The 25,065-nt window shown below is 38.5% G+C and overlaps 2 protein-coding genes across 7 annotated transcripts in view; both read left to right on the forward strand.

The window, feature by feature from the left end:
• The first annotated feature begins 3,605 nt into the window (after positions 1–3,605).
• On the forward strand, positions 3,606–23,404 carry G2E3 (G2/M-phase specific E3 ubiquitin protein ligase). Of its 6 annotated transcripts, none has more exons than XM_040558230.1 (18): positions 3,626–3,722; positions 4,288–4,413; positions 5,265–5,319; positions 5,850–5,905; positions 7,429–7,526; positions 9,192–9,293; positions 9,804–9,928; positions 11,005–11,170; positions 12,338–12,444; positions 12,696–12,812; positions 13,780–13,904; positions 14,008–14,140; positions 14,801–14,926; positions 16,063–16,373; positions 16,976–17,157; positions 17,335–17,507; positions 18,382–18,581; positions 19,364–23,404. In XM_040558230.1, exons 4-18 carry the CDS (start codon positions 5,872–5,874, stop codon positions 19,594–19,596), a joined length of 2,232 nt encoding a protein of 743 aa, XP_040414164.1. In that variant the 5' UTR covers positions 3,626–3,722; positions 4,288–4,413; positions 5,265–5,319; positions 5,850–5,871; the 3' UTR covers positions 19,597–23,404. The 6 variants fall into 6 exon arrangements, with proteins under 6 accessions (XP_040414166.1, XP_040414164.1, XP_040414165.1 ...); XM_040558234.1 differs by having other exon boundaries at positions 3,634–3,722; positions 4,259–4,413; XM_040558232.1 differs by lacking the exon at positions 5,265–5,319 and having other exon boundaries at positions 3,606–3,722.
• Positions 23,405–23,598: 194 nt separating this feature from the next.
• The window catches only part of SCFD1 (sec1 family domain containing 1), a 45,267-nt gene continuing 43,800 nt past the window's right edge, over positions 23,599–25,065 (forward strand). The window contains exon 1 of the mRNA XM_040558237.1: positions 23,599–23,724. Coding sequence (XP_040414171.1) covers positions 23,694–23,724 — 31 coding nt within the window. The 5' untranslated portion in view covers positions 23,599–23,693. The remainder of the gene's footprint in view (positions 23,725–25,065) is intronic.

Below are 25,065 nucleotides of genomic sequence, written 5' to 3' on the forward strand. Positions count from 1 at the left end.
GTGCCCTAGCAGCCAGGAGGGCCAAGCGTGCCCCAGGGTGCATCGGGCACAGCATTTCCAGCTGGTCAAGGGAGGCGATCGTCCTGCTCTGCTATGTGTTGGTGCAGCCTCACCTCAAGTACTGTGTGCAGTTTCGGGCGACATAGTATAAGAAAGACATAAAACTGTTAGAGAGTGTCCAAAGGAGGGCTACAAAGATAGTGAAGGGTCTAGAGGGGGAGATATATGAGGAGCAGCTGAGGTCACTTGGTTTGTTCAGCCCAGAGCAGAGCAGGCTGAGGGGAGGCCTCATGGCGGCCTGCAGCTCCCTCACGAGGGGAGCGGAGGGGCAGGTGCTGAGCTCTGCTCTCTGGGGACAGCGACAGGACCCGAGGGAACGGCATGGAGCTGGGACAGGGGCAGTTCAGGCTGGGTATCAGGAAAAGGTTCTTCATCAAGAGAGTGGTTGGGCACTGGAACAGGCTCCCCAGGGCAGTGGTCATGGCACCGAGCCTGATGGTGTTCAAGAAGCATTTGGACAAGGCTCTCAGACACATGGTCTGATTTTTGGGTGGTTCTTTGGAGACCTAAGAGTTGGACTTGATGATCCCTATGGATCCCTTCCAGCTCGGAATATTCTATGATTCTATAAGTGGAAGTTTCTCTGCCTTTTATTTACAAGATGAAAAAGGAAAAGCTTCCTAAGTTTCTTTAATTTGCCACAACATTTCGATGAACAAGCAAGAAAAAAATACTTAGATACATAATCTACAACTTTTTGGTCATCACATGTACATGTAGCACATCGCAAGTGCTTTCTCAACTTCAGAAAGGGTAATAGACACAATGCATATAATCACTGTCACCTCAATATTGCAGTTATTCCCCCAGGGTTTGTCTCCTAAATGCATTTCTCTTGCCCTTAGCAGAGTGCTAGTCATGGATCACAGTGTTCAGATATATCAAAAGAGAAGTGCCATTTAAACTTTTAGCTCAGGGAGGAAAAATTATAAGCAATTCAGCTTATGTCCCGTTTGAAAGGTCAAGGAATGGAACAGAGTGGTATTGCATTTATATAGACACATTAAACTCCTGACCCAGAATGAACACAGCAATGCAGGCAGTATCTGAGCTCTGCTGGGTGAAACCACATCGTCTCACAGCAGGAGAAATATCACTCCTAACCACTGCAGCTTACATACCTGCTTATTATCTGAGCAACCCAGTACCAGGAGACCTGAAATTGCTGTTTTGTGAGGAAATTCCTGCTGCCAAGAGGTGGTATGTTTGAGTTTAAAAGACACTGAGAACAGTCAGAAGTGATTTTAGATCAAAACATTCAAACAAGAATCAGAAAAGGTAATAGAAGTAGGAAAAATAAAGGGGGAGGGGGGGGAAAAACCCCACACACTTGGGTTTGGTAGTAAATAGTGAGCTAATACTAATGGTAATGTGAAAACAAAGGAACTAAGAGAGTCCATGGTAAAAAAATAAATAAATAAAACAAAAAAAGGTAAGCTGGCCACTTTTCTACTAACACCAATTAAAAAAAAATAGTTTACTTTTATTAATATATGATCATACAAATGGAGTATAAAATGCTGCCATCATGGTTAGGCCCCTAAAAACTTGAAAAGCTATGCCATGACTGAGCATCTCCATATGTGAGTTGGAGCTATGGAGAGCCTACCATACTTCAGATGGTTAGAGAAGGATGCTATTATTTGTCAGAGGTTTACATAAATAAAGAAAAATGTTTGAGGCTCCATCTAAAAACAAAACAAAACAAAACAAACAAAGCAACATTAAAATGTTGATTCTTTCTTTAGAGCTTTTTCTCCCTTTTGGGTAGGGCTACCTGAATGACTGATAAAGAGTGAAAGATATTTTTTTCTGACTGCAATTAAAAAAATAAAAATAAACAGAACAAGTCGGATGACTCAAAATGGAATATAGTGTATTTGGAAATTATCAGCATACAGAAAAGGAAAGGAAGGTATATATTTCAAAAGATGGGAATAATACAATAATACCATCCCCTCTGCATTCAACAAATCATTAGATGGAACATTTATCCTGAGTGTGTGAGATTGGGGTTTAACCCCTGACTCTGAAAAGACAACATTAAAGCTCACTTCCATTGGCAGTATGCCACTTTCTTTTATATGTTAGAATAGTCAGTAAGCCAAGGAAAGTACAGGAAGAACAATAACAATTCTTGAAAATGTAGATTCAAATCCACATAGGAGGATGAATTTATCCTGGATTTTTCATGTATCATGTGCGTGCTAGGTTATTGGACAATATGGGACTATGGGACACCCACCATACTGAGGCACATTTAGGAAAACCAATATAATTTGTTAAAAATCTCTTTTTTTTAACAAAGTCTCTAGTTTTTGCCCTGTTTCACATCAAGATATGCACTTCTTCTTTTTCAGAATTACCCACTGTAAGGACATGTGCAATACTCAGTTATTCTGAGGATATCTGATTAAAAGCTATTTAATATACAAGCTTTGGACAACTGACAGAAGTATGCTAACCCCCAGATATGCAAACACTACATACAAAACAGAAGATAACGGGGATAATACCAAAGACCAGAAATCTTGGGCCATTGAAGAAACCACTCAAAGCATTCAGGAGTTCCCACTGGAACTTTCTAACTGGTGAGGGATAAAGAGGATTATCACAAGCCTTGGGAAAGAACAGACTTTTATAGGATATTAGGGTGCTTGTGTGATTCTGCAAAATACATTATAGTGTATTTAGGGGACAGGCCAAAACTGGGGAAAGGGTGCGATGGAGGTACATTGAGGAAGACAACTTTGAGGATGTGGGACAACAGGTAGGGGCCAGCTGTGTGTAAACAGTCATCTTGCCAAGACCTCTGCCTGATCACGTCAGCCTTTTCTTATTAAACTCTACTGGACTGTCCTGAGTAAGCTCTCTACTCTGCATGTGCAGCTAGCAAACTTCAAACCAGGCAGCTTGCAAAGCGGGTAAGAGATCTGGGGCCCAGCTCCTGGGGCGAGCTTACATCTGGGGGCCAGATACTGCAGACTCCAGGTTTGGGAGATGAGTTACCAGGGACAGTATAGCTCTGCACTAGGTATGGGAGAGACCCTTTTGGGTGGCGGGATGAGGTGGGTGATCTGCTAGCATGCTTTAAGTCTGATTAGCCAACATTTAAGAACAGAGACAGGCCATTTCTATTCACATTTGTGTGGCTGCAGCACTTGCGTATGTCGTGCCTGTAAAGTCACTGTTTCGTTTGTTGCTTGTGCTACTTGATTTGCTGTGGTCAACAGCGCATTACAGCAGCATTCAAATGCCACAAGCATTTGTGTAAACACCACTTACAAAGCTTTAGCTGAAAAACTCCATTTTACTATAGCAAACATTGTTATCACGACTGTGGCCTTGACCAGAGGCAAAACAGGTCAAGACTGTGGCCTTGCAAGCGGGATAGCTCAAAAAAAAAAAAAAAGGCGCCATTGTAGGGGCCGTTTCTGCCTGACGGGGCCCCTTTCCCCCCGAGTCCCCACACAAGCCCCCTAGCTCCTGACGCCCCCAGCCCGGGGGCTCGCGACAGCGGCCCCCCGCCCGACACCGCGGACGGCGGGCGCGGCGCTGGGCGGAGCAGGGGGCGGGCACCAGGCTTCCGCGACGCCGGCGGATGTTGGGGTTTGAATTGTCTGTCAGTTAGCGGGGGCGGCTCCGGCTCTCGGCGGCGGCGGGTGAGTGGCGGCGGCGGCGGGCCCGGGCTTGGCCCCGCCGCCTGCCGAGGGGCGAGAGGCGGCCTGAGGGGGGGCGGCGGGGCCGCGCCGAGCGGGCGCTTCCCCCCGGGGGAGGCGAGGCGGGGCCGTGAGGCCGCCCCGGTGCGGGCGCTTGGCCGCGGGACTGAGGGAGCGGGCTCGGGCTGGGCGAGCCGCGGGGAAGCTGGCCCGGCACGGGGGGCTCGGAGGGTGAGGGGAGGCGACCCCCGGTCGCAAACGGCACGGGCTGAGGGGCCGCAGCCGGCGGGGCCGGGCAGCCCCGGTTTGTGCCCTGGGGAGAAGGGGTACCCGAAATTCTGCCTGTTACCCCGTCCCCCTAATTAAAACAAACAAAAGTTAAAAACACCCGACGTCCCGGGGCAGTGAAGAGTTCTAGAGCTTAACAGAACTGCTATCGCTGCGAGGACGCTTTAGCCCGTTTAGGCAAAGAGATAAATTCTGTTTACGCCCTGGTTTTACAAGCACTGGGTGATAATGTGTGCTTGTCTTGCAAATAGGCTAACACGGGATCGCTTTGTCCCTGCAGAGCTGGTGGGTAGGGCCTGTGCATGGAGCCCCTGCGCCTGCCTTCGCGTATCCTTTGACTTGCAAATTTGGGCTCTCGTGTGGGCTTCCCTGAGAGACTGCGAGGAAGCGGGAGGAATCCGCGGGTGTGAGTAGCGAGTGTTTGTTTGTTTTGCTGGAGCCGGGGGAAGGGAAGGGAGGGGATGCTTTTCTTGTTTCCAGCCAAACGTGTTTTCTCCTTCTATGGAGGAGAAATATGCTCCTATGCTCCTCTTTGCAACATAATAACGTGAAAAACTGGTTTTGGGTGGCTTTATGTGGAGTTTATTTATTGCACTAGGCTGTGGTAGATCCAGGATTGTGAAACTGGCAGTGGCCATTCCTGGGAAACCCTAAGAGAAAGGCAAAAGTATAAGCTGTGGGTTTTGTGACCATCCCGTCCATCCCCATCCCCCCGTCCCTAATCTTTATTTTTTATAGTTTAGAAAGGAGGAAGTTTGTTTCTGGGAAAACTGCAACCATAATTTCACCTGACTGTTGTGTACACTGCCACAACCTAGACTGGTTGTAGCTTTGCGTATTTTCATTTTAGATTGCTTTCTGGCAAACGTTTCATGTCACAGTATTCCATTTGCCTGTTACTAAGTACAGTACTATAGAACAGTTGTTTTACACCCAAGAGTTTCTTCGGCTCCCTTTTCATCTTTTTCACTCCTTGTTACAACCCTTCTCCTAAAACTCCAACCGAATGGCTGCAGGACTCTATTTACAAATTCTTGCTGCTGCTTGAGGATTGTTCTTGGAGCTGTATCTGGCAGTCATCTAAACTGAACGGTAGATAGCAAAGCTCCAATAGCTCAGAGTCTATCAGACTTCCCCTTTGGAGGTGCGATTGGCTGCCTCCCAGTGCACTTGGGCAGGTATTAAGGGAATTGTTCATCTACCTGTGAGGTCAAGCATGCACTTGCAGGCAGTGATCCCAGGATGCTTGTCTTCCAGACCTTGTGTAAGGTGTCCTTCAGCTCCTGAGAGGAGGCAGGCCAAAGATCTACAGGTTTGTACCTAAAAGGGTTGTTTTACTTCACACTAGAGAAAGAATAATCATCTTAGGACAGCCTTGAAGAAGCGTGCGTTATCTTTTTTCCTTTTTTTTTTCCCAAAGTTGTCAAGGAAGTAAGCACACAGTGAAGGCTAATTCCCTATGTATCTATGTTTTTTTTTGATGTTGAAAATAACTACAAATGCTTTATGCATAGGCCTACACATAGAAATCCGATGTAGCAGCTAATTTTCCAAAGAGAAAATAAAGCATATTGTTAATATTTTGAGGAAATAAATAACCAACACGTAGTACATTCCATTAGTGTGGGTGTATTCTTAATATTTGCATTCTGCTTTTTGAACTCCTATCTCTTGCAATAACAGTTGAATTCTAATATTAGTTCTTTTGTTCTTGTTCCTATTTTAAAAACTTTACTGAGTTTGAGGATTTTTCTGAATTTAAAGTGCACTGTAAAAACAGTACATAGTGGACATTCTTAATGCACTAGATGTATTTAATTCTTCATCTCCTTTTCATGATAGGCTGCTAGAAGAACTCAATAGAATGAGTGAAAGCAATTTTGACATTCAAAGTCCACGTAAGTAAGGTTTTTATCAAATAGCTATGTAAGTCCTAAATCTGCATATCTAATACCAATTATAAATTACTTTATTTGGCCTGAAAGAGCAGGTGGATTTTCAGTAATCAAGTTGTGTTGGAACCGCTTGTCTCAGAATGAAAAAGAAATAACTTGTAAACTTCCTTGGTTTTGTGTTTGCTGTAATCAGAATACTTACAGTCTTTTCTGCAGATGTTTTAAGAAAGTAACCTTGAAAGTTCAGCTGTCACACCTCATCCAGCTGTTCAAGATGTATCATTCAAGAAACCTTTTTAGGCTGAAGCAGTACCTCTTTCTCCTCTCTACTATGACTGTTCTTGATGTTAGAGTATCTAAAATGTACTTTTGTATATCTATTAAGAATTGAAGGGAAGAAACTCCATGTCTATGTATGTCCAAGTGTGTTGGTAGGTTGGGAACCCCAGAAATGGGGAAATCCCCCAAGGTTTTAGCTGACAATAATATTAGTCTCAAGACCTAGAATGTTTTGAAACTAGTGTATATTTTTAAAGGTACCATTAGTATGTGACTTGATAGTCATGATACCAGTAATGTTCTTCATAAATATTATCACGTAGGTATACAAATAAACAGTTAAGCTGCTTCGTGGATTCTAAGGTGGTGACATCTTTGTATATTATACTAAAAAAATTTATGTCATATATTTCACGTATTTAGACATTCTTGACTGTTTAATAATTATCTGCAGGTATGTTGGGAAGAACGTTTTAGTTGGGAGCAAAATCAGCTTGTGAGTTTGTTTGGGTGATAGCTCTCTTCTGAATCAGCAGGCAGGTGGAACATGTGAAGTGTTTTCATGCTGGGGAACTAGAAAATAAATAAACAGTATCCACTCCTTTATTTACTGTGGAATTCAACGTTTCTCAAAGAGAGTTGGGTTATTTTTATTGAATCCCTTGAATTAAACATATCTGTGCTTAAATATATATATATATAAAAAAAAAAAAAAGAACAGTGTGTTGGACAAGTCCTAATGCTGTAATCAGTTCTACAGGGAGTCTGCAAAGATGTGTCACTATATACACTTGTCCCAGCATCAATCATGTGAGCTTCAGTATCAGGCAATCTAGCTGGGTGTTAAGTTCATCTCCCAGCACCAATCCTGCTGCCCTAAGGTGGCCCCTTAGTATTTGCATTCCAGGATTGCCACAAGACAATGCTGTGGATATTCCTTATCTCATCACCAAGGAAACTTCACTCCCTTACAGGGAGTCGTTCTGTCTCTGACTTTACTGCTCCCAGCCAGTTTAACCCTTTCTGCAGTCAGGCCTTCTTCTCCTCCATGCCAGATCATTCCTTGGGTCATGAATTACCATCGCTGAGAAGCGACAATTTGAATTTCCCCTTCAGTATCTACTGTCCTTTATCATGTAATCTACTTCAGGATGCATGCGATTAAAAGAGATAAGAGTTACTGCTTTACAGCTGATCCACAGTAATTCCAGTATGCTCACTGATCCTAACCATGATCTGTTTTTCAGCCTGTGTTCTCTGTGGATGGACAGACAACTGCCCTGAAAAGTATGGAGAAAAAAAGACCTATGTGGAATACAATCTCACTGTTCATTATTACTGTTTGGTAAGTATGTGATACTGATCTTGAAGCTCATTTGTTTTTACCTGCAAAACAGTAAACGCAAACAATATTAAATAGCCATAACTCATCCAAATATTTCATTATAAAGCTTGAACTGTCAGCGTAAACTTGTAGCCTTGAAGGCTTGTATACCTGTTAGGTGCAGCAGATTAAATAAATCCCAACAAACCTTTATGGTTTAAGGTGAGGGGAAATGGCCACAAGTTGCGGCAGTGTGATATTTATCACACTTGTAATTTTCCAAAATGCATGTTCTACTTATACTACCTTCCAAACTCTAAACCTTGGATTTTTGCAGATGACTTAATAGGTTGGATATTAAATCCTTAAAAGATAAAGCAGAGTGGTGGAGGTTTTCTGGGGTTATGTAAAGATATTTCTTTCTTAAAGTAGTTTTAAGCAGCTGAAAGGAATTTTAGGTCTGTTTGTGATAATCTTGTTAGTCACACATAAGGCCAAATGAAAAGGTAGAAAACATCTTTTCTTGATGGAGCAGAACAACTAGGAAAGTGAATGCTTGCAACACTTGAGTATTATGAAGATGTTAAAATATTCTATAAATTACTAATTTGAGGTTTTGTTCTAAGAAACTTCCTACAGTTATCTTTTAGGCTTTGGTTCCCACCTCTTTAAAAACAAATGAACATGATTTTATTAAAACATTGTGAGTACTATATAACAAAAGAATTCTAGGAAAAAAAACAACAATTAGCTGTGCATCTTATTTCATTGCCAAATATCCCACACTTGGAAAAATATTCTTAATCGGTTTTGGTATAAAATATCACGTGTATTAGACTAAAAGTATTGACAAAATCCTGTGATTAGAAAATGGTACTATATTGCAATTTTGCTTCTGAGAGAACTATAAAATGAGATTGGAAGGAATATAAGAGGTATCAAGTTATGAAACTCTTTAGTTATTTGAACTCTGTGATATAACTGCTTTACTAGGCAATTGTTTACTCTAAATTATTATCAAGCTCTTGTGACTTGCCAAGTTACTGGAATCTGTTTTTATCCAATTCTCCTCTAAAGTGAATTACTTTTGCTCTTAGGTTGCACTTCAGTACGGATACTTCCTACTGTGCTTCATTATCTCCCCAGCACAATTGTCATTCACATTAACTAAACTAATTTAATTTTATTTCCTCTGAAGCTTTATTTGATGAAAGTAATTGTTTGACAATTATCTGAGTAGTCCCTATATTTTGAAAAGGAAGATAAAATACTCCATCTTGAGCTTTACAGTATTATGTAAAACTTTGATGTTATGAAACTATTTTCATATTACTGATTACTGTTCCCTGTTGTCCCATATCTGATGAATATCATCTAAGTGCGTAGATGCCTTGGATCATTTTCTAATCATTATGTGCATCTATAAACAGGGTTAGATTACCTGGCCATTTGCCATATCATCAGTCTAGAATACCATCAAGTGCCTGGAAATGTAAATTATTCATGGCAGATTTCAGTGTTTTTAATGTCAATGTATTTGGGGCCAGAAGGAGGCTATTCTGCTTTACTTAAAATGTTTATACAAGCTTTTTTAGATTAAATGTCTGTCTTCTACTTGACAAATGCAGTGTAGGTAATTTTAAATCTTTAGGTAGATGAATCTTTTAATACTTTTTGTTTTCATAGTTGATGTCAAGTGGTATTTGGCAGAGGGGAGAAGAAGATGAAGGTGTGGATGGGTTTTTGATCACAGATATTAGGAAAGAAGTTAACAGAGCTGCAAAACTGGTAAGAATGAAGTACTTGGTCTTTACAAGGAAAAAAGAGTAACTCTTCATTAAGCACACATAGTGTCATTTGTGGGGTTTGTTTTATTCTCCAATTGGCAATGTGTTAAGCCCATTCAAGAATCTGAATTTTACATATCAGTAACGAGTACAGTGGGTTCGTAGAAGCCCAAAGCCGTAATAAAACTTGTAGAATTTTTCTGTTGTTATTTCCTCTGTGTGTTGCAGATTAATTAATGAGAGCAAATCATACATGCATAATGCCTCATGGCATTATGCTGAGCCTCAAGCTGATGTGCTGTAATTTTAAAGATGCAACTAAACTATAAATACTGATAATTTGTATCTCAGCTTAGAGGTAACTGTCAACATGCATATAAAAACAATATGTAATCAAATTCTATAAAATAAGTATATATCTTCTCTTTGAAATATGCACAAAACACAAATAAATAGTCATTCGTACTTTAGATGTTACTATTCTTTTATTTTAAAAACATATTCTTCCCAGAAATGTAACATCTGTAAGAAAAAGGGTGCTTCAATTGGATGTGTAGCTCCCAAATGCAAGCGAAGTTACCATTTTCCTTGTGGGCTACGAAAAGAATGTATTTTCCAGTTCATGGAAGACTTCAGGTAAGTTTGGTGATTTTATTGTGTGTTTTCTCATTTCAGTTCTATTTGTGCAGGAGATAATTGGTTTTTTCATTGTGGCCACTGGAGAGGCTGTTAGATTAATGACATCTGGATTATCTGAAGGGGAAAAAAAAAGTCTGATTTGTGGAAAACACAAAGACAAAATTTACATTGCTGAAAATTTACTTTATATGTACTAGTTATGTACTTTTAAAGAAGGAGAATGGTTGGCATTTGGTTTTATTTTCTTTGTCTACCTCCTGTGCATTTGTGGAAATGGCAAGTAAAAAGCCTCGCATTCCTTCCCTTGGTTTGTCCTGCTTGTCTGTGAGCAGTCAAAATACGCCGTATCCCGTTCCATTGTGTTTCAAAACACAAGACTTCTAGATCTGCTTATTAGAGGTGGACTGCAGGAGAAATGGGTTTAGTATCAAATATAATGGTTTTATGCTCCTTTACAATAGTCTTTCCAGCATTCTGGCTGTACTCAAAATACTTTTGAGTATGTTTTGATAATGTTTTCATTCTGCTTACCGTGAGTTGAGTTTGCAGGGTGGGTGCATTTAACTTTTAAATGAACAACTCATGGTTTAACATGAAGTCAAGCACATGTAAAAATAATGCATTTCCAGAAAAATTTGTTCTACAGCTGCACATCCTGTCTTACTTTGCAAATGGGGTAAACTTTAGAATTCACCATGCTACCTAGACTTTGTAGAACCATTGTACAAACTGAAAATTGATCCATTAATGTCATGGTAACATTGAAATATAGGAAGAAACCAAGGTTCTGATGACAGGAAACGTAATTTGGACCAAAAGAAATATTGACAGAAAGGGGGATATATTATCCACATAATTTACCAAGTATCAGTTGGCAATGTGCTTCTTCCTTACTATTGTTCTATTGAACTGCCCTGTTAGATACATGATTTGTTTACTCCTGCCTCTTTTAGCTTGTTTCAAAGTGTTTAGTCAAAGGTATCATAGGAAATTCCTTTTGCTATCTTCATTTTTTGTGAGGAAGGTTCTTAAAACATTGTTTTCATAAGGGAACCTTACGTTGTTATTTGTAGATCTTACTGTTGGGAGCATAAACCAGTTCAAATCTTTCCGGATAAAGAATCTAGAGGGCCTTCACAGTGTACGATATGCCTGGATTTGGTTGAACATCTTCCACTGTACAGTGTATTGAAAAGTCCTTGTTGTAAAAATGCTTGGTTTCATCGAGAATGCTTGCAGGTAAGACAGGTTCTCCATTTCTTTTTTTTCCATGGAGATCACATTTCCATTTTAAAAAACATGGGGCAATTGCTTAAAATTATGTAGAATTACTTGAGGATAATATCACATGGAAATACATTAGATTTCAAGAAAGTTATTGAGGCCCTGGAGCATGTCCAGAGAAGGGCTACGAAGTTGGTGAAGGGCCTGGAACGCAAGTCCTGTGAGGAGCAGTTGAAGGAACTGGGGTTTAACCTGGAGAAGAGGAGGCTCAGGGGAGACCTTACTGTTCTCTGCAACTACCTGAAAGGAAGGTGTGGGGAGCTGGGAGTTGGCCTTTTCTCACACATAACCAGCGATAGGACTAAAGGGAATGGCCTCAAGTTGTGCCAGGAGAGGTTCAGGTTCTTTCTTCAAAGAAAGAGCAGTCAGGCATTGGAACGGGTTGCCCAGAGGTGGTGGAGTCACCGTCCCTGGGAGTGTTTACAGAAAGGTTGGACCTGGTGCTTAAGGACATGGTTTAGTGGGTAATAGTGGTGGTGGGGGGATGGTTGGACCAGATGATCTTGGAGGTCTTTTCCAACCTTAATGATTCTGTGATTTGAAGGACAATATTAAAATTGTGTTTAGGACACTAGTGTCTTACAAGAAGGAATTTTTTATGTTATTAAACTTTTTTTCCCTGCTGTTTCTGCATGTCTGACACACTTCCAGGCTTTGGTTCTTTTTAAGAAATAAAGTTCCACCTAGGTAGCTGCCTTCTTGTGTGCTACCATTGTGTGCAGAATCTGAATGCTAAAAATGTCATTTGTCAATAATCAATTCCCCTTGCCTAAGTCCATAGTTGGAAAAAGTTATGAGGTTCTTTTTGTAAACTCATCCTAAAGCTGGCGAATCTGACTGAAAAGAAGGATTATTCTTTCATTTATGATCCTGATTCTTGCATCTGAACTGTTGAGAGTGTTAGAGACACTTGTCTTCTAAAGGAAGAAAAAATATCATTTGCATCAAGGTCAAGTGGCATCATGATTGTCATCAGACTTAACATCCACACCAGGATGGTGTCCATGAATTTTATGGCTATAGATATTAAGACCTGTATTGTCATTCTAAGGATGCTAGTAATTCAATAATTGTTTTGGTTTTCTGTTTTTTCTTTTTTCCCCTTTTTTTTCCTTGACACAGTATCAAGCTTTGAGTGCTGGGATATTTTTCTTTAGGTGCACAGTATGTAATAACAAGGACAAATTTCAGGAAGAAATGTTGAGAATGGGCATACACATTCCAGAAAAGTAAGTAACTTTGTAAATAGTCAGTTTTATACAAACCTACTTTGATACCCAGTGTAATACAAATCAAGTGAACCCTTATAGATTTGCTTAAGAGGTCACTTTTGTAGGTAGTTATGTTTAATTTCTGTGTTGCAAGATAATTACTTCACCCTAGGTTTTCTTCTTTACCTCCTGGGGTTGTTTAGTTGTTGCTAGAATGTTACATGATCAGAAATACAGTTATAGTAGCAGACCAGCTGCCTTGTTTATAGGGATGCGTCTTGGGAACTTGAAGAGAATGCATATCAAGACCTGCTGCAATGTTATCAACACTGTGACATTAGAAGATGTCTCTGCAAAGAAGGAAGAGACTATAATGAACCTGACAGGTATGATGTTTTTTCCAGGAAGATCACTTGGGGGTGGAAGGGGTAGTCCTAAACACTTAATGAGGCAAGGCTGTGAGCCATCCCGTTGGATGTGAATGGCAGCTAGAATATTGCTGATAGCTTGGAGAGGCTTGAGTGATCTTACAAAAGGCTTTATTCTGCTCTACCATTTGCTTAATTTTTGATCAAGTTCATTTTCTGTATTGCTTTTCATTGCTTTATTTGTGAGTTTCTGAAATGTATGTTTTATTGTAATGAGTACTCAAAGCTGTCAGGCAGAGCTTCTACTTTGAAGATCTGTTCATGTGGTAGGTTTTTCCCTGTAGGTGTTAACTACGTGCTGTGCAGGTTTGGCCAAGCATTGCTGAGTTCATTCTTGGTGTACGTACTAATTGACTTAGCCTTTAACAGTTGTATCTTTTGGCTCCCGGTGTTTTAACTCATATCAGTCATGTTCTGTTATAGTATATTTAAGCAAATCTGAATAAATCTAGACAAAATTCTAGCAGATATTTAAACACTATCATTAATGAAGAGTATTATTTAGAATGTGTAAAAACAATCAGATATGCTACTTTCAAGAATTCAACATTTTGGAAAGCTGAACAGTGGTTTCCTCTTAAAAAAAAAAAAAAAAAAAAAAACGAAAGACATTGCTGGCTAGCAACATGAGGACAAAATACTGGCTACTGGCTTTAAGCTATTGACTTCAAGGCAAGGCAAAAGAGCCATACTCACTCATACTCATTTAATACAAGGTGCTAGAACATGGGTAGTTTTTTTTTGTTTGTTGTATCCATGAATTGTGAGTACACCTTGTCTGAAGAAAGTTCCCCTTATATAGTCTTACCAGATCGACAAATTATGCTTTGTTATTTTAGTGTCTGGATTAAGTTTACTGTTGAATGCTCCTAGTTTTAATCAGTTTCATTCTTCTGTGTAATTCTAAATAAGTTTTTAATTTTAGTAAGTGGGAAATAAAGCGTTGTCAATCTTGTGGTTCCCGTGGAACTCACTTGGCCTGTTCGTCTATGAAATCATGGGAGCAAAACTGGGAGTGCGTGGAATGCAGAAGTATCTTTGCAAAATCAGGTAATGTTAAAAATGTGATGGTGACTTCTTCAGATGGTAAACCTTAAAAGTATATATTTTACAGCTAGCAAATTCATTAAGTTGATATCATTTCACAATGCAGGGAAATACAGCAAACAGAAAAAGCGTTCTTTGGCTACCTCTGAAAAGACAGATGGGACAACTTGTTTGCTGGAAGAGCCATCTCCAAAGTACCCTCGGCAGTCACCTGGATCTCAACACAGCTTTCTTCTCCAGTGTGTAATTTTGTAGAAGAAAACAGATTATAATATAAAATAGTATTTAATTATGAGGAGGTGATGGATTATTGTGTAGGAGAGACATATTAAATTGCAAATTGAGTTAAGTCTGACCAAAAAGTTTAGTGATTGCAGTTATCCAAATAAGGTATGAACACTGTAAATTTGCTATAGTTGTTCATATTGGGTGGCATGCAAGCCAGTTTTTAGGTTGACAAAATAAGCTCCTTGTAAAGGGAATATTTACCATTTAGATGTAATGTTAAGTGTACAAATGGCAAAACTTAAAGCTAAGGTTCCTTATCTGTATTTGTGCATGTTAAGTGTGCTCGAAATCTAGTTTACCAATGTTTTCGTATAAATTGTGTTTTTTTTTGTGCAGTAATAAAAGCTTATCAAGTCTGTAGAAATCAGTATTTTTAATTTAAATATCATATTAGTCAGGACTTCCATCTCATAGATAGGATGCAACAAAAGAGATCCTAAAACCACTTCATAATAAAATGCTGACTCTTTCTGAAATTGTAATCCACACACTGATGGACTTAATTTGAATAAACATACAAATGAGTTTTGGTACTGAAACAGTGGAGAAAGTATATTGCTACCTTCAAAAAAAAATGTTAAGCTGCTCTTAAAATATTTTTTTGCTTATAGATCACCAAAGATAATATGCCAGAACAACTTATCACCCTGCTCACGCCTAGAACTTCCACCATCCAACAGAATGACAATGTCCTTATCTCCACTGATGTCAAACAGGAACCGGTCCCTGAGAAAAAAGTATTTTTGTCTATTTTTTTTTTACATTGAAGAGAGATCTTAGCACATGACTTTGTACCTATTTCCTGCAGAACGTGGTGTGTGTGTCTGTATGTAGGCATAGTGGCTATATGTATGTGTGTGTTTATATATAGTCACTAAGATACTGGAATGAGTACACTGAAGTCATAACTTTATAATGTCTTCTGATGTTTCTAAATGCTAGGGGGGCAGGTTAGGAGAAAATGATACCTACTGAGAATTTTTAGGTCGGATGGCAAGGGAATCAAAACTCAGAAACATATATTTGTCCTTGAGGAAGCATGGCTAGGCATTCTTTAGAAACAATATTTTTTTTATTCCCCTAATTGCTTTTTTCAAATTAAACATGTCCTGAATTTTCAATGTTTTTGCATTTGCACCATAGGAATAGTTTGTGATTTTGCTAAAATCAGTAATACGATAATGTTTTAATGTATAATATTCACTCTAAGGATACAAAATTCTTTATCTTGTTGTAAGTACTTAATTTGTGAATTCTACCTGTAATATGTGCTAAAAACCCTAATGAGGGAATTAATTACCTACAGTATACAGGGTATTTTAAAATAGTTTTGGTGGCAAAGTTTAAAGAAAAAAATGAAGGGGCCTTATTTAGGCTGGTGCTGTTTTTTTAATGGGAATTTAAATATTTTTCTTCTCTCATTCAAATATATATTGTTATTATAATGACAAAGATGTATATTAGTGAATAGTTGAAAGAGTATTCTAACTTGGTTACAAAACATCTCTTCAAATGCAAAAAAAAATGGTATGCTCTTCAATTTCTCACTTGTCTCACATCGTTCAAACATAGAATGAAGGTGTGAGAATTGTTTGGCACCTCGTTGGTGTAACTGGATTGGCAAAATAACTATTCACTTTATGCTAAGGTATATGCTAGCTCTTAGATGTACTTTAACTCTGTAGTAGCAATTTATTTTAAAACTTGAAGAATCTACTCCAGATATTTTCCTGGTATAATTTAGGCAGTACTTCAATATGCTAAACTGTTTAAGAGTTTTTGTTTCTCTTAAAAGATTTTTGGTTACTGTCTGTGTAACTATTGCTCATTGAGTCATAGGTTTCATCTGGAAATTGATGCAATTTTCTTTTAGGCATTTAGGAACACAAAGAAAGGAAGTTTCCAGTATACTGAAGGAGTTAAAGCAACAAATTAATACAAAAACTACAAGGCTTAACATCAATACAGAAAATATCTGGAATACTGCTTTAAAAGGATTTAGGCAGCGTAACTTCAGACCTACAAACACCATTGAAGTAAAGTTCACAAACTGTAAAAATAGATTAAAGACAGATACTTCTACTGGATCAAAACACCTTTTCTTCCAGCTACTAATGGGACATCTTCAGAATTCATCATTGTTTGAGGGCTCTTCTGCAAAGAACTTGTCCCTTGATTCTCAAGGTACTTACATGCTTTGTTCAAAAATAAAGAACTATGTAGCTTTAAAGGTTTTTGTCTTTGGCCAGTGTGATTGTTATTTTAAAATCAAAGCCATGAAGGTCAAATTGTTTTTGTGAATTTTCTTGCTTTCCTTTTCTAAACGTTTTTTGTGGATTTTCTTGCTTTCCTTTTCTAAATGTTGCAGGGCAGTTGTAACACTAAACATTTCAATTCACTGCTGTTTACTTTTTAGAATAAAGCAATATTTGGTGTAGTTGGAAATCTTGATAACTAACAAGAGAAGAATACATCGTCTATTTAATTAGACTTGGGACTCTTTTATTTTTGTTCCCTGCAAGTGAACTTCTTTTCCTTAAATTTATAGAACATTTATCTGTGATAACATGCTCTCTAAAGACCCAAAGCTAACTTCTTTGAGTTCTTGTGCTTCAAAATTAAATGTCTTACCGGTCTTAGTGTTTCAAGCAACAGGAGATGGCAAACCTCACTGGTTGCATCCTCTAAAGTAAGAGTGAATTACATTGAGATTTTTTATAAAAACTAAGAGGATCACAAAATGATTTTTAGGGATATATAGTAAATATATTTTGCTTCATTTTCAGCTCTAAAAGAGAATCTATATTTTGAAGCTGGGAAAATGATTGCAGTTTCTCTAGTTCACGGTGGTCCATCTCCTGGTTTCTTTTCCAAAATATTGTTCAATTGTCTTGTCTACGGTCCAGAGAATGTGAAGCCAAACTTGGAAGATGTTGCTGATATTGATGTAGCGCAAACAATAAAAAAGGTAAACAAAGCTAAACTTATTGGGCAATTCTTATTCAAGTCTATATTTAGAGATAAGAAGGGCTTATTAAATGTAACTTTAGTTCAAATTAAAATGCTCTCCCTCTCCCCCTCCATAAAAATATGTACATATATACGCGTGTAGTAAACAAATTCCTAACTTTTATCTTTGTTACAGATAAAATATTCAAGTAGTCTGTCTAGCCTACAGTCAACTATACACGAGTGCTATGATTTCCTTGCTGCTGCTGGATGTTTAAGACCTGTAACAGATTTGTGTGATAAGAATATGCTGGTGAATGACTTATTGACCTATCATGTAATCAAGAGAATTATTTCACCCTTAGAAAGGTTTGTTTGGGTTTGTGAATTTTCACCATTCCTCTCTTTTTCCATACTAAAATACAAACTAATATGTTGCTAAAACTGAATTTTACATGTTCGTGATTATTTTCTATTTAATTGGATGAAACAATCTGTAACTTTCGGTGGATCAAGTAGTGGTTGTTAAATAGTTTGTTAGTTTAACTGGAAGACCGAAATGATTATGTATCTATTTAACTTGTGTCCTCAGTATTTGTTGTCTAGTCTGTTCTACTACTTGGTTGTGTTCTTTTTTTTCTTACTGTGAAGAGGGGAGTTTGTCATTCTACAGTTTATAACAGTCAAAGGCCTTTGCACTAAAAATATAGGGTATAGAAATTTTCATGTTTTAGTTTTAATTCAGAAAAACTCAAATTTGAGCCTTAAATTCTCAACACTTCTAAAATTTAAAATGTTTTTTAAAGCTCTAATTAGGGTGTGTGTACCATTACGATGGTGATAATGCACACGCGTATAAATTGGCCTATTTAAAATGTAAATGCTGCATCGGCGTTCCTATGTACTGGTGACTCCAGCTAGGGGGGAGAGAGTTGCAACTTTTGACTATATTTTGATTGGACTCTGAACTTACTTGTAATCTAAATTCTTAATTTGCTCACTAAAAAGGTATTTGATGGTAGGTTTTCTTTAACAAATATGTTTGGATTTATACTGACCGTTTATTCTGTTATCTGTGACAAATTTGAATAGACCGAGTCTCTGAGACCTATGAAACACTAATTTAGAGTATGAGGATTTTTTTTTTAAATTAACCTGTAGAGTAACTGGAGTTCAGTTAGTTACCTACTGAGTTTCTGATGCATGCTTAGTCATTTTTCTTTTTCTTCTCTTCTCCTCCTAGTTTTAGGCAAGGTTTGAAAACTCTCGGTGTGCTAGAAAAAATGGAAATGCATCCAGTTGCATTCTCTAGCATATTTTGCCACAAACCTGAAAGACTTTCAGCAGAAACTCTCTGTGATCTATTTACAATCCATTGCTCATCGAGTGTAAAGGAAGTTGGAGGTGCTGATTTTTGGATAGGTTATTTGCAAGATGTGGAAAGTAAGTAATTCCCTCCCCCATTCCCTGATCAAGGCATTTGAACTAAGAGGAGATTTAGGTTAGATATTAGGAGTTTTTCATTAGGAGTTTTTCACTCAGAGGGTGGTGAGGCACAAGTTGCACAGAGGGGTTGTGGATGCCCCATCCCTGGAGGCATTCAAGGCCAGGCTGAATGTGGCTCCAGGCAGCTTGCTCTAGTGGTTGGCAAACCTGCCCAGAGCAGGAGGGTTGAAACTACGTGATCTTTAAGGTCCTTTTCAACCCAGGCCATTCAATGATTCTATGATTTAATTGCTGGTATATCTATAGGGTTTGGTTTTCAGAGTTCGCTGTGATAAATCAAAGATTTTGAGTTAACCGTCAATTCCTAATTGTTCCCACTCCCCACCTCTTTCTTACCAGTTATTACTTCTGAAACTGCACAATAAAACTGCTTAATAAAAACTTAAGAGCAGTAATAAAAAACGAAGTGGTGTAGAAAAAAATATTTTAACCCCTTCTCTTTGGCTATGCTGTGAACATATTAGATTTAAAAAAAAAAAAAAGTGGTGTCTCTTCTTGCAGAAGTATGGATTATTTTTTTGTCTATTGACCTAAGATTTTTCAGAACTAACCCAAGTGGATCTTTCTTGCTACGGTCTTTTATTCTTCAGTCATGTAACTGCATGTTCATCTAACAGGGGTTCCCTGTTTTCACTTTTTCTCCTATAACACTTAACATGCAGTAAATGTTTTATGGGTGATAAACAATGAATGATATAATCTAATTCTTTTTTTTTCAGGTGGTGAGTCTGTAGTGACGTTGGAGGATATTCTGTACTTTGTAACAGGTTCTTTTTCTATACCACCTATTGGTTTTGATCCTGAACCGACTATTAAATTTCTGCATGTAGGTTATCCGATTGGAAACAGACTCCTTAATTGCTTAGAGCTTCCAGTAACAAAGACGTATGAGAGTTTTAAAAATAAAATGGAGTTCACCATCAGAAATACACTCAGAGTTGAAAGAGAATGAATATTTTTGCTACTAAACTGATTGTTGGAAACTTCAGTTTTTTCAGGGAGTATCTGCTGGCAAGGTGCTATTGGATTTTTGGATTGCATGTTCTCTGCCTTTTCCCACTTGTCCTCCAAAGGCATGCTATAAGTAGTAATCTTCTAAAATGGAAAACTGTTTTCAAATTAAAATCTTTTTTTTCTTATTGAATCACTTTCCTGGTTTGAAGTTGGTTTTATGAGCCAGTAATCTCTTGCAGAAGTAATCAAAATAGTGTTTTGTTTTTTTTCTGTAGACTTAAATGAAATGTTACCAAATTGTAACATTCTAGCAGTCTCCTAGAAGTATGTTGATTGTGTTACATACTTCAGCAACTTACTTCTCAAAATCAAATAACTGCTGTAGAGCTTTGTCTTAAATCACTGTGATGCAGTTCTTCAGTTTGACGTTATTTTCAGTAATTGTTTTTATATTGATGATTCATTTACATTTTGGTTCTTAACGAACCAAAGAAATTTAGGAAACTTGAAGTCTTTAGGTTATTGTGTTTAGAGTGTTAAAATGCAATTGAAACTTGGAGAAAACCTAGGCAAAATAATCAGGTGCAAAGAAAATCTGGTTCAACTTGAGTTTCTTCTGTTAAAAAAAAATATTCTTTGGCATTTGCACACATTTCTGCATTCTACTGTTATATAGTAGTTTTTTTTTTACTATTTTGGCTATACGTAAAATTAAAAGCTTGACGTAAGTCTTAAATATGCAACTATAAGTGATCTTTCAAAGTTAAATATAAAAGAGTGAGACTTAATGTTATTGCATTTGAAATTATATAAAAAGTTTCTTGCATAGAAGTCAGTATTTTCATATGAATAGTCACTAAAACTATTTGTTAAATTTTCAGTCTACCATCAAGCCTGTTGTCAGTGTCTGACAGTTGTCTAGATTTTATTCTAAACGCTAACTGTTCAATTTTAGGTGCATTTTGAGCAACTTCAACTGTGTAAAATGTTTTAATTCTGCAGTGTTTGTATAAATAACATTAAGCCATAAAAGATCAGTAGTGAAATTCCTACACGGTAACACAATATTACTAGCACTAAAGCTATGATATTGAAAGAAAATTTAAGTACAACTTTAATTTTAATGTATGCAGGTCTCTTTTCTGAATTACTTTTTTCACCTTAATATCAGCTTGGTCACCTATACTGTGTCCCAAACACAGGTTATTCTGGATATGTGTATAGATACATATATGTATATATATATTTTCTTACATTTTTCAAAATACTGAAAAGTAAACATATGCTTTTTATCAATAAAGCATGTTTTTAATTGAAAATATAGGCAGGATTGCTTTTCTTTTGAATGTCTTGGCAAGAAAGTACAGTTAGTGTCCTGTATAAATGTGGTGGTTTAAAAATAAAATGAATCTAGGTTTTGGTTTATGGTTCATCACGTTTTCCTCTCATTAACAAATTGTATTGCTAGATGCTAATTATGTAGCAGCATACTGCAAATAAAGACCTGTGGAAGTGGCAGTCACTAAATTTGGGACTGTACTATAAGGTTAAAGACAAAGAAGCTGATGTGTATTTAAGTTACACAGGTCATTTAACAACATGTAGGTATTTTGAAATCTTCCTTAAATTGCTACAGCATCTCTTCATTTCTTCTTGTTATACACAACTATCTCTGTCATTGGATAATAAATGTGCATGCCCACTGGTTTTTGCATTTCAAAGTATTAAGTTAATTATTCAAAAGTTTTGCTCAATTACATCTCTTTTTTTAGCTACTTTGAAGTAATCTCATCAAAAGTCCTTTCATTTGAGTTTCAAGAGTATTTTAAATTAAGATAGGAGTAGTGGTGCTTCTCTGATTTTGAGTTGGAATCATGGTAAAGTCCCTTTCAAAATGAACTTTAAGCTGTTAATGACCTCTTGCACAATATCCTTTCGCTTTTTTATACACTAAATATTTTCTCATTCTCCTGTGATCTTTTTCTCCAATAGTATGCCATGTCTGCTGCCTTTTCATAGTTTTTGAATGCCATATAGCCAATAACGTTTTTTAGATTCTCACTTGCCTTCAGAATAATGTTACCCTTACAAAGAAGGCAGTCTGTTGTTAATTGATTTGCGTAACAAGGACTCGTATTGTATGTTCATTTTTTAAAAATACAGTGAATCTCCTACAGATAGAATATTATGCTTTGAAAATGAGTAGTGTACCCTGTGCACTATTCTTTTTTTTATCTCTAATTAGAGATTACTGTCATCTGTGATAAAATCCATGTGAAAACTTGAAGCAATTTCTTTAGCTTTACTGACCATCAGGTTTTTAATTGATGTGGTAGGTCACTGAAGTGGAATACCATTGGGTAATTTCCTTATTTTATATAAACGATAACCAGAGGTACACTGGAAATCAGGCAAGTTGTTTATTTAAGTACTTCTGCGATGCAAGAAGAGTAAATGTGTGTATGCATTAGCTGTTGCATTTTCCTCTATTTTTAATGAAGTTTCATCCTTCATAAGATTTGACAAGACCATATGAGAACTATTATAGTCCTCTTTGTGTTTAACTGGCCAAAGAACTTTCACTCCGTAGTTTCTGCATCAACTCCCTAAGCTTCCCTCAACAATTTATACATTAAAATAAGCTATTTCCTCAGGTGATCATTTTCTAGTAAGCAATACTAGGTTACTATTAGTGTTCTTGATATGGTCTCTAAATATATATATTATATAATTTTCAAAAACATGCTGTATTTTAGATATATAAAAGCCAAGGGATGGGAACTTTCTAACTTAATTTCATCCATGCAAAGGATGCTAACTAGAACCAGCTGTTAGCATTTTTAATGAAATATACTATTTTTTTCCTCATTATGAGTATGTTTGTACTTGAAGTCTAAAGCATCATGTGCTGCAGCCCTGACATTTTTCATTGACATGTTCAATCTTGGAATTAGAAGACTTCAACATTTTTGGAGGTATAACTGAGCAGAGCGTTAAAGTCATTAATTCACAATCACATTCTGCATATGCATTTAAAAATAGTATTAAAAAGTAATCCAAGTAGAAGGAAATGAAACTGGAGGCTACAAAATATGCTTTAAAGTTCATCTTGATTTGTGGTAAAGCATTTTAAAGCTCAAACTTTACTGTTTTTTACCTAAGGTACCCGTTAGTTGGATAAAAGAAAATTGAGATGTAATAACTTCTGGTATGTCAAAATCTTTGTGTATACAGCAAATTAATAATTGTCAAAATATTAATGTTTGTAAAAACAACGCAACCCTCTAATTTTGTATTGCATTAATGTTTTTAAATTTATGGTAATTCGAGTATTATGCAATGAAGTTTAACTTTGTAAATATTTTCAGCTCTAACTCAGTCGACTGCACTATCAGTGCCTGTAATATTGCAGCTTCAAGCAATATTATATGAGAAGCGTAGCATCAGTGTTGAAATACTAAATTGTGGGAGATAACTGTCATGTGTATGTTCAAAGTGCAATAAGGGGTTAAATTACTATTGTGTTAAATGTGATGTTCTTTACTGTTTTGCTTTCGTTTAATGGGTTTTAGCTTTAGAAGTGTTTATTACTATTTTCTGTGCTTCTGTTATACACCTTTGTATGCATCTATTGCATGTTTACCTCGGTATCTTTGTCAAAGGTTGAGTGGGGCTGTTCCTACCGCGTTTCCAGCCTGTATGTAGATAGTGCGTCCTATGCCCTGTAAGGCAGAGATGTGTGTACTTAAATACTCTACCTTTTTTTCCCTCAATAAATTACTAAAAGCTGGTGCCTCTCTTTGAAACACCTGCCCTTTCCACGTAGCTAATTGATCGCTTTTGCGCCACTTTTGTTTCTCAGGCAGCCTTTCAGCTGCTCCTCATCTACGCACGGTGTGAGTAAAGTCACAGCACCTCCAGCCTCTTGCTCTTAAAGCCTGGGCTGCAGGCGGGGTGTTGTGAGGTACCGCCCCCTGCTCTCGGCACAGGCCTGATGCGGCCTGGCCCCGCCTGGCGGCCCCGCCACGTCGCCCGGCTGCTGCGTGCGCGGCCCGGGGCGGGGCGGGGCGCGGCGCCCGGCTGGCGGGGAGGAAGATGGCGGCCGGTATCCGGGAGAAGCAGACAGGTGAACGGCTCCCTGCGGCTCCGGGCCTCGGCGCCGGCCTGCCCACGGCGGGGAGGGGAGCTGGGGCGGCCTCGCGCCGCAGCCGGGGCTCCTCCGGCGTCCTCCTTTCCCTGGCGGGTCCCCGGGGCGGGATGGAGGCTTTTCGGCTCCGCCGACCCGGCTCTCCCGTGGGCCTCCTCCCTCCTCGCCCCCCGGAGGAGCGGGGCACCGGGAGCCGGGCGCCCGGCCGGAGGCAGCGGCAGGCCGGCGGGGAGCCCGGGGCCCCGGGACGTGGCCGCAGCCGCAGGTGTCGGCACGGTGTGGCAGTGCCCCGGGGAGGGGCTCGCTGGGCGCGGGGGGGGCTGTGGCCGGGAGCGGGGTCGTGCCACCCGTGTGGCGCCTGCCCGTCTGGCTGGGACAGCCATCCACGGGAAACGGCCCCTAAAGCCGCAAAAATAAAACTTCAGCTGCCGTGGTCCTGTTCGTACGGGGGCCTTGGAGCACGCATTGACCCTCAGCAAGTTGAGAATATGAGACTAACAGCTCCAGCTAGTTGTGCAGGAGGTTTGCTGTGTGGGGGTAAAAGGGTTGGTTACTCTGTCCCTCCTTGCGCGTTACGGTGAGTTTATAATTGATGCTTTCATCTCTCTCGATGCTGCATTTTGGAGCACTGAGCCATCTGTTTGAACATATTTCTAAAACATGAAACATGGCACCTCTGTATTCATGTTTACTTCCTGAGCTTGCAGAAGTTTTTGTTGGTAGTTTGAGCTATGGTCTTGTTATCTTCTTGACAACTGACCTATCCTTCTGGTGGCATAGAGGATGCTGGGTGCATTTATTTAGCGTGGAATATCTGAAATCAAATGCCTAAAAATTCCAACCTGTGTCTCCGACCTTAAGTGTATACTAGTATGTTTCTATCTTTTCTGTACTGTAATTACACTTTCTCTAATCTCATTCCTGTGACCACTTACCATTGATGGTGCTATTTGATGTTCCTTTACAATACTTTCCTTCTTTTATGTACCTTTCTCATAAAGCCCAATGTCTTTGACCCTTTATCCTATGCAACTGTACTCTTTTCTTTCATGCCTCGCCTTGTTACTTGATTATTTCAGTCAGCGTTTATACCCACGTTGTCTTCTATTTGGGTGGTTACACGCAAGGAGGTAGATCGAACAACTAAAAGGTGTTCACCCAGATGAAAAGATTTCCATCATTTGGTTCTTGTACTACCTTGTGAGTGCACCATCTGTTGTGCTTTGGTCTGATCTGTAACCTGTCAAAGTGTGTCATAGTGCAGCACAGTAAAAACTTGCTCCTTGCCCTAGAGAGTAGTCGGCCTAAACAAAAAGGAAA

Source organism: Cygnus olor, chromosome 5 (genome assembly GCF_009769625.2).
Source record: "Cygnus olor isolate bCygOlo1 chromosome 5, bCygOlo1.pri.v2, whole genome shotgun sequence".
Taxonomy (NCBI): Eukaryota; Metazoa; Chordata; class Aves; order Anseriformes; family Anatidae; genus Cygnus; species Cygnus olor.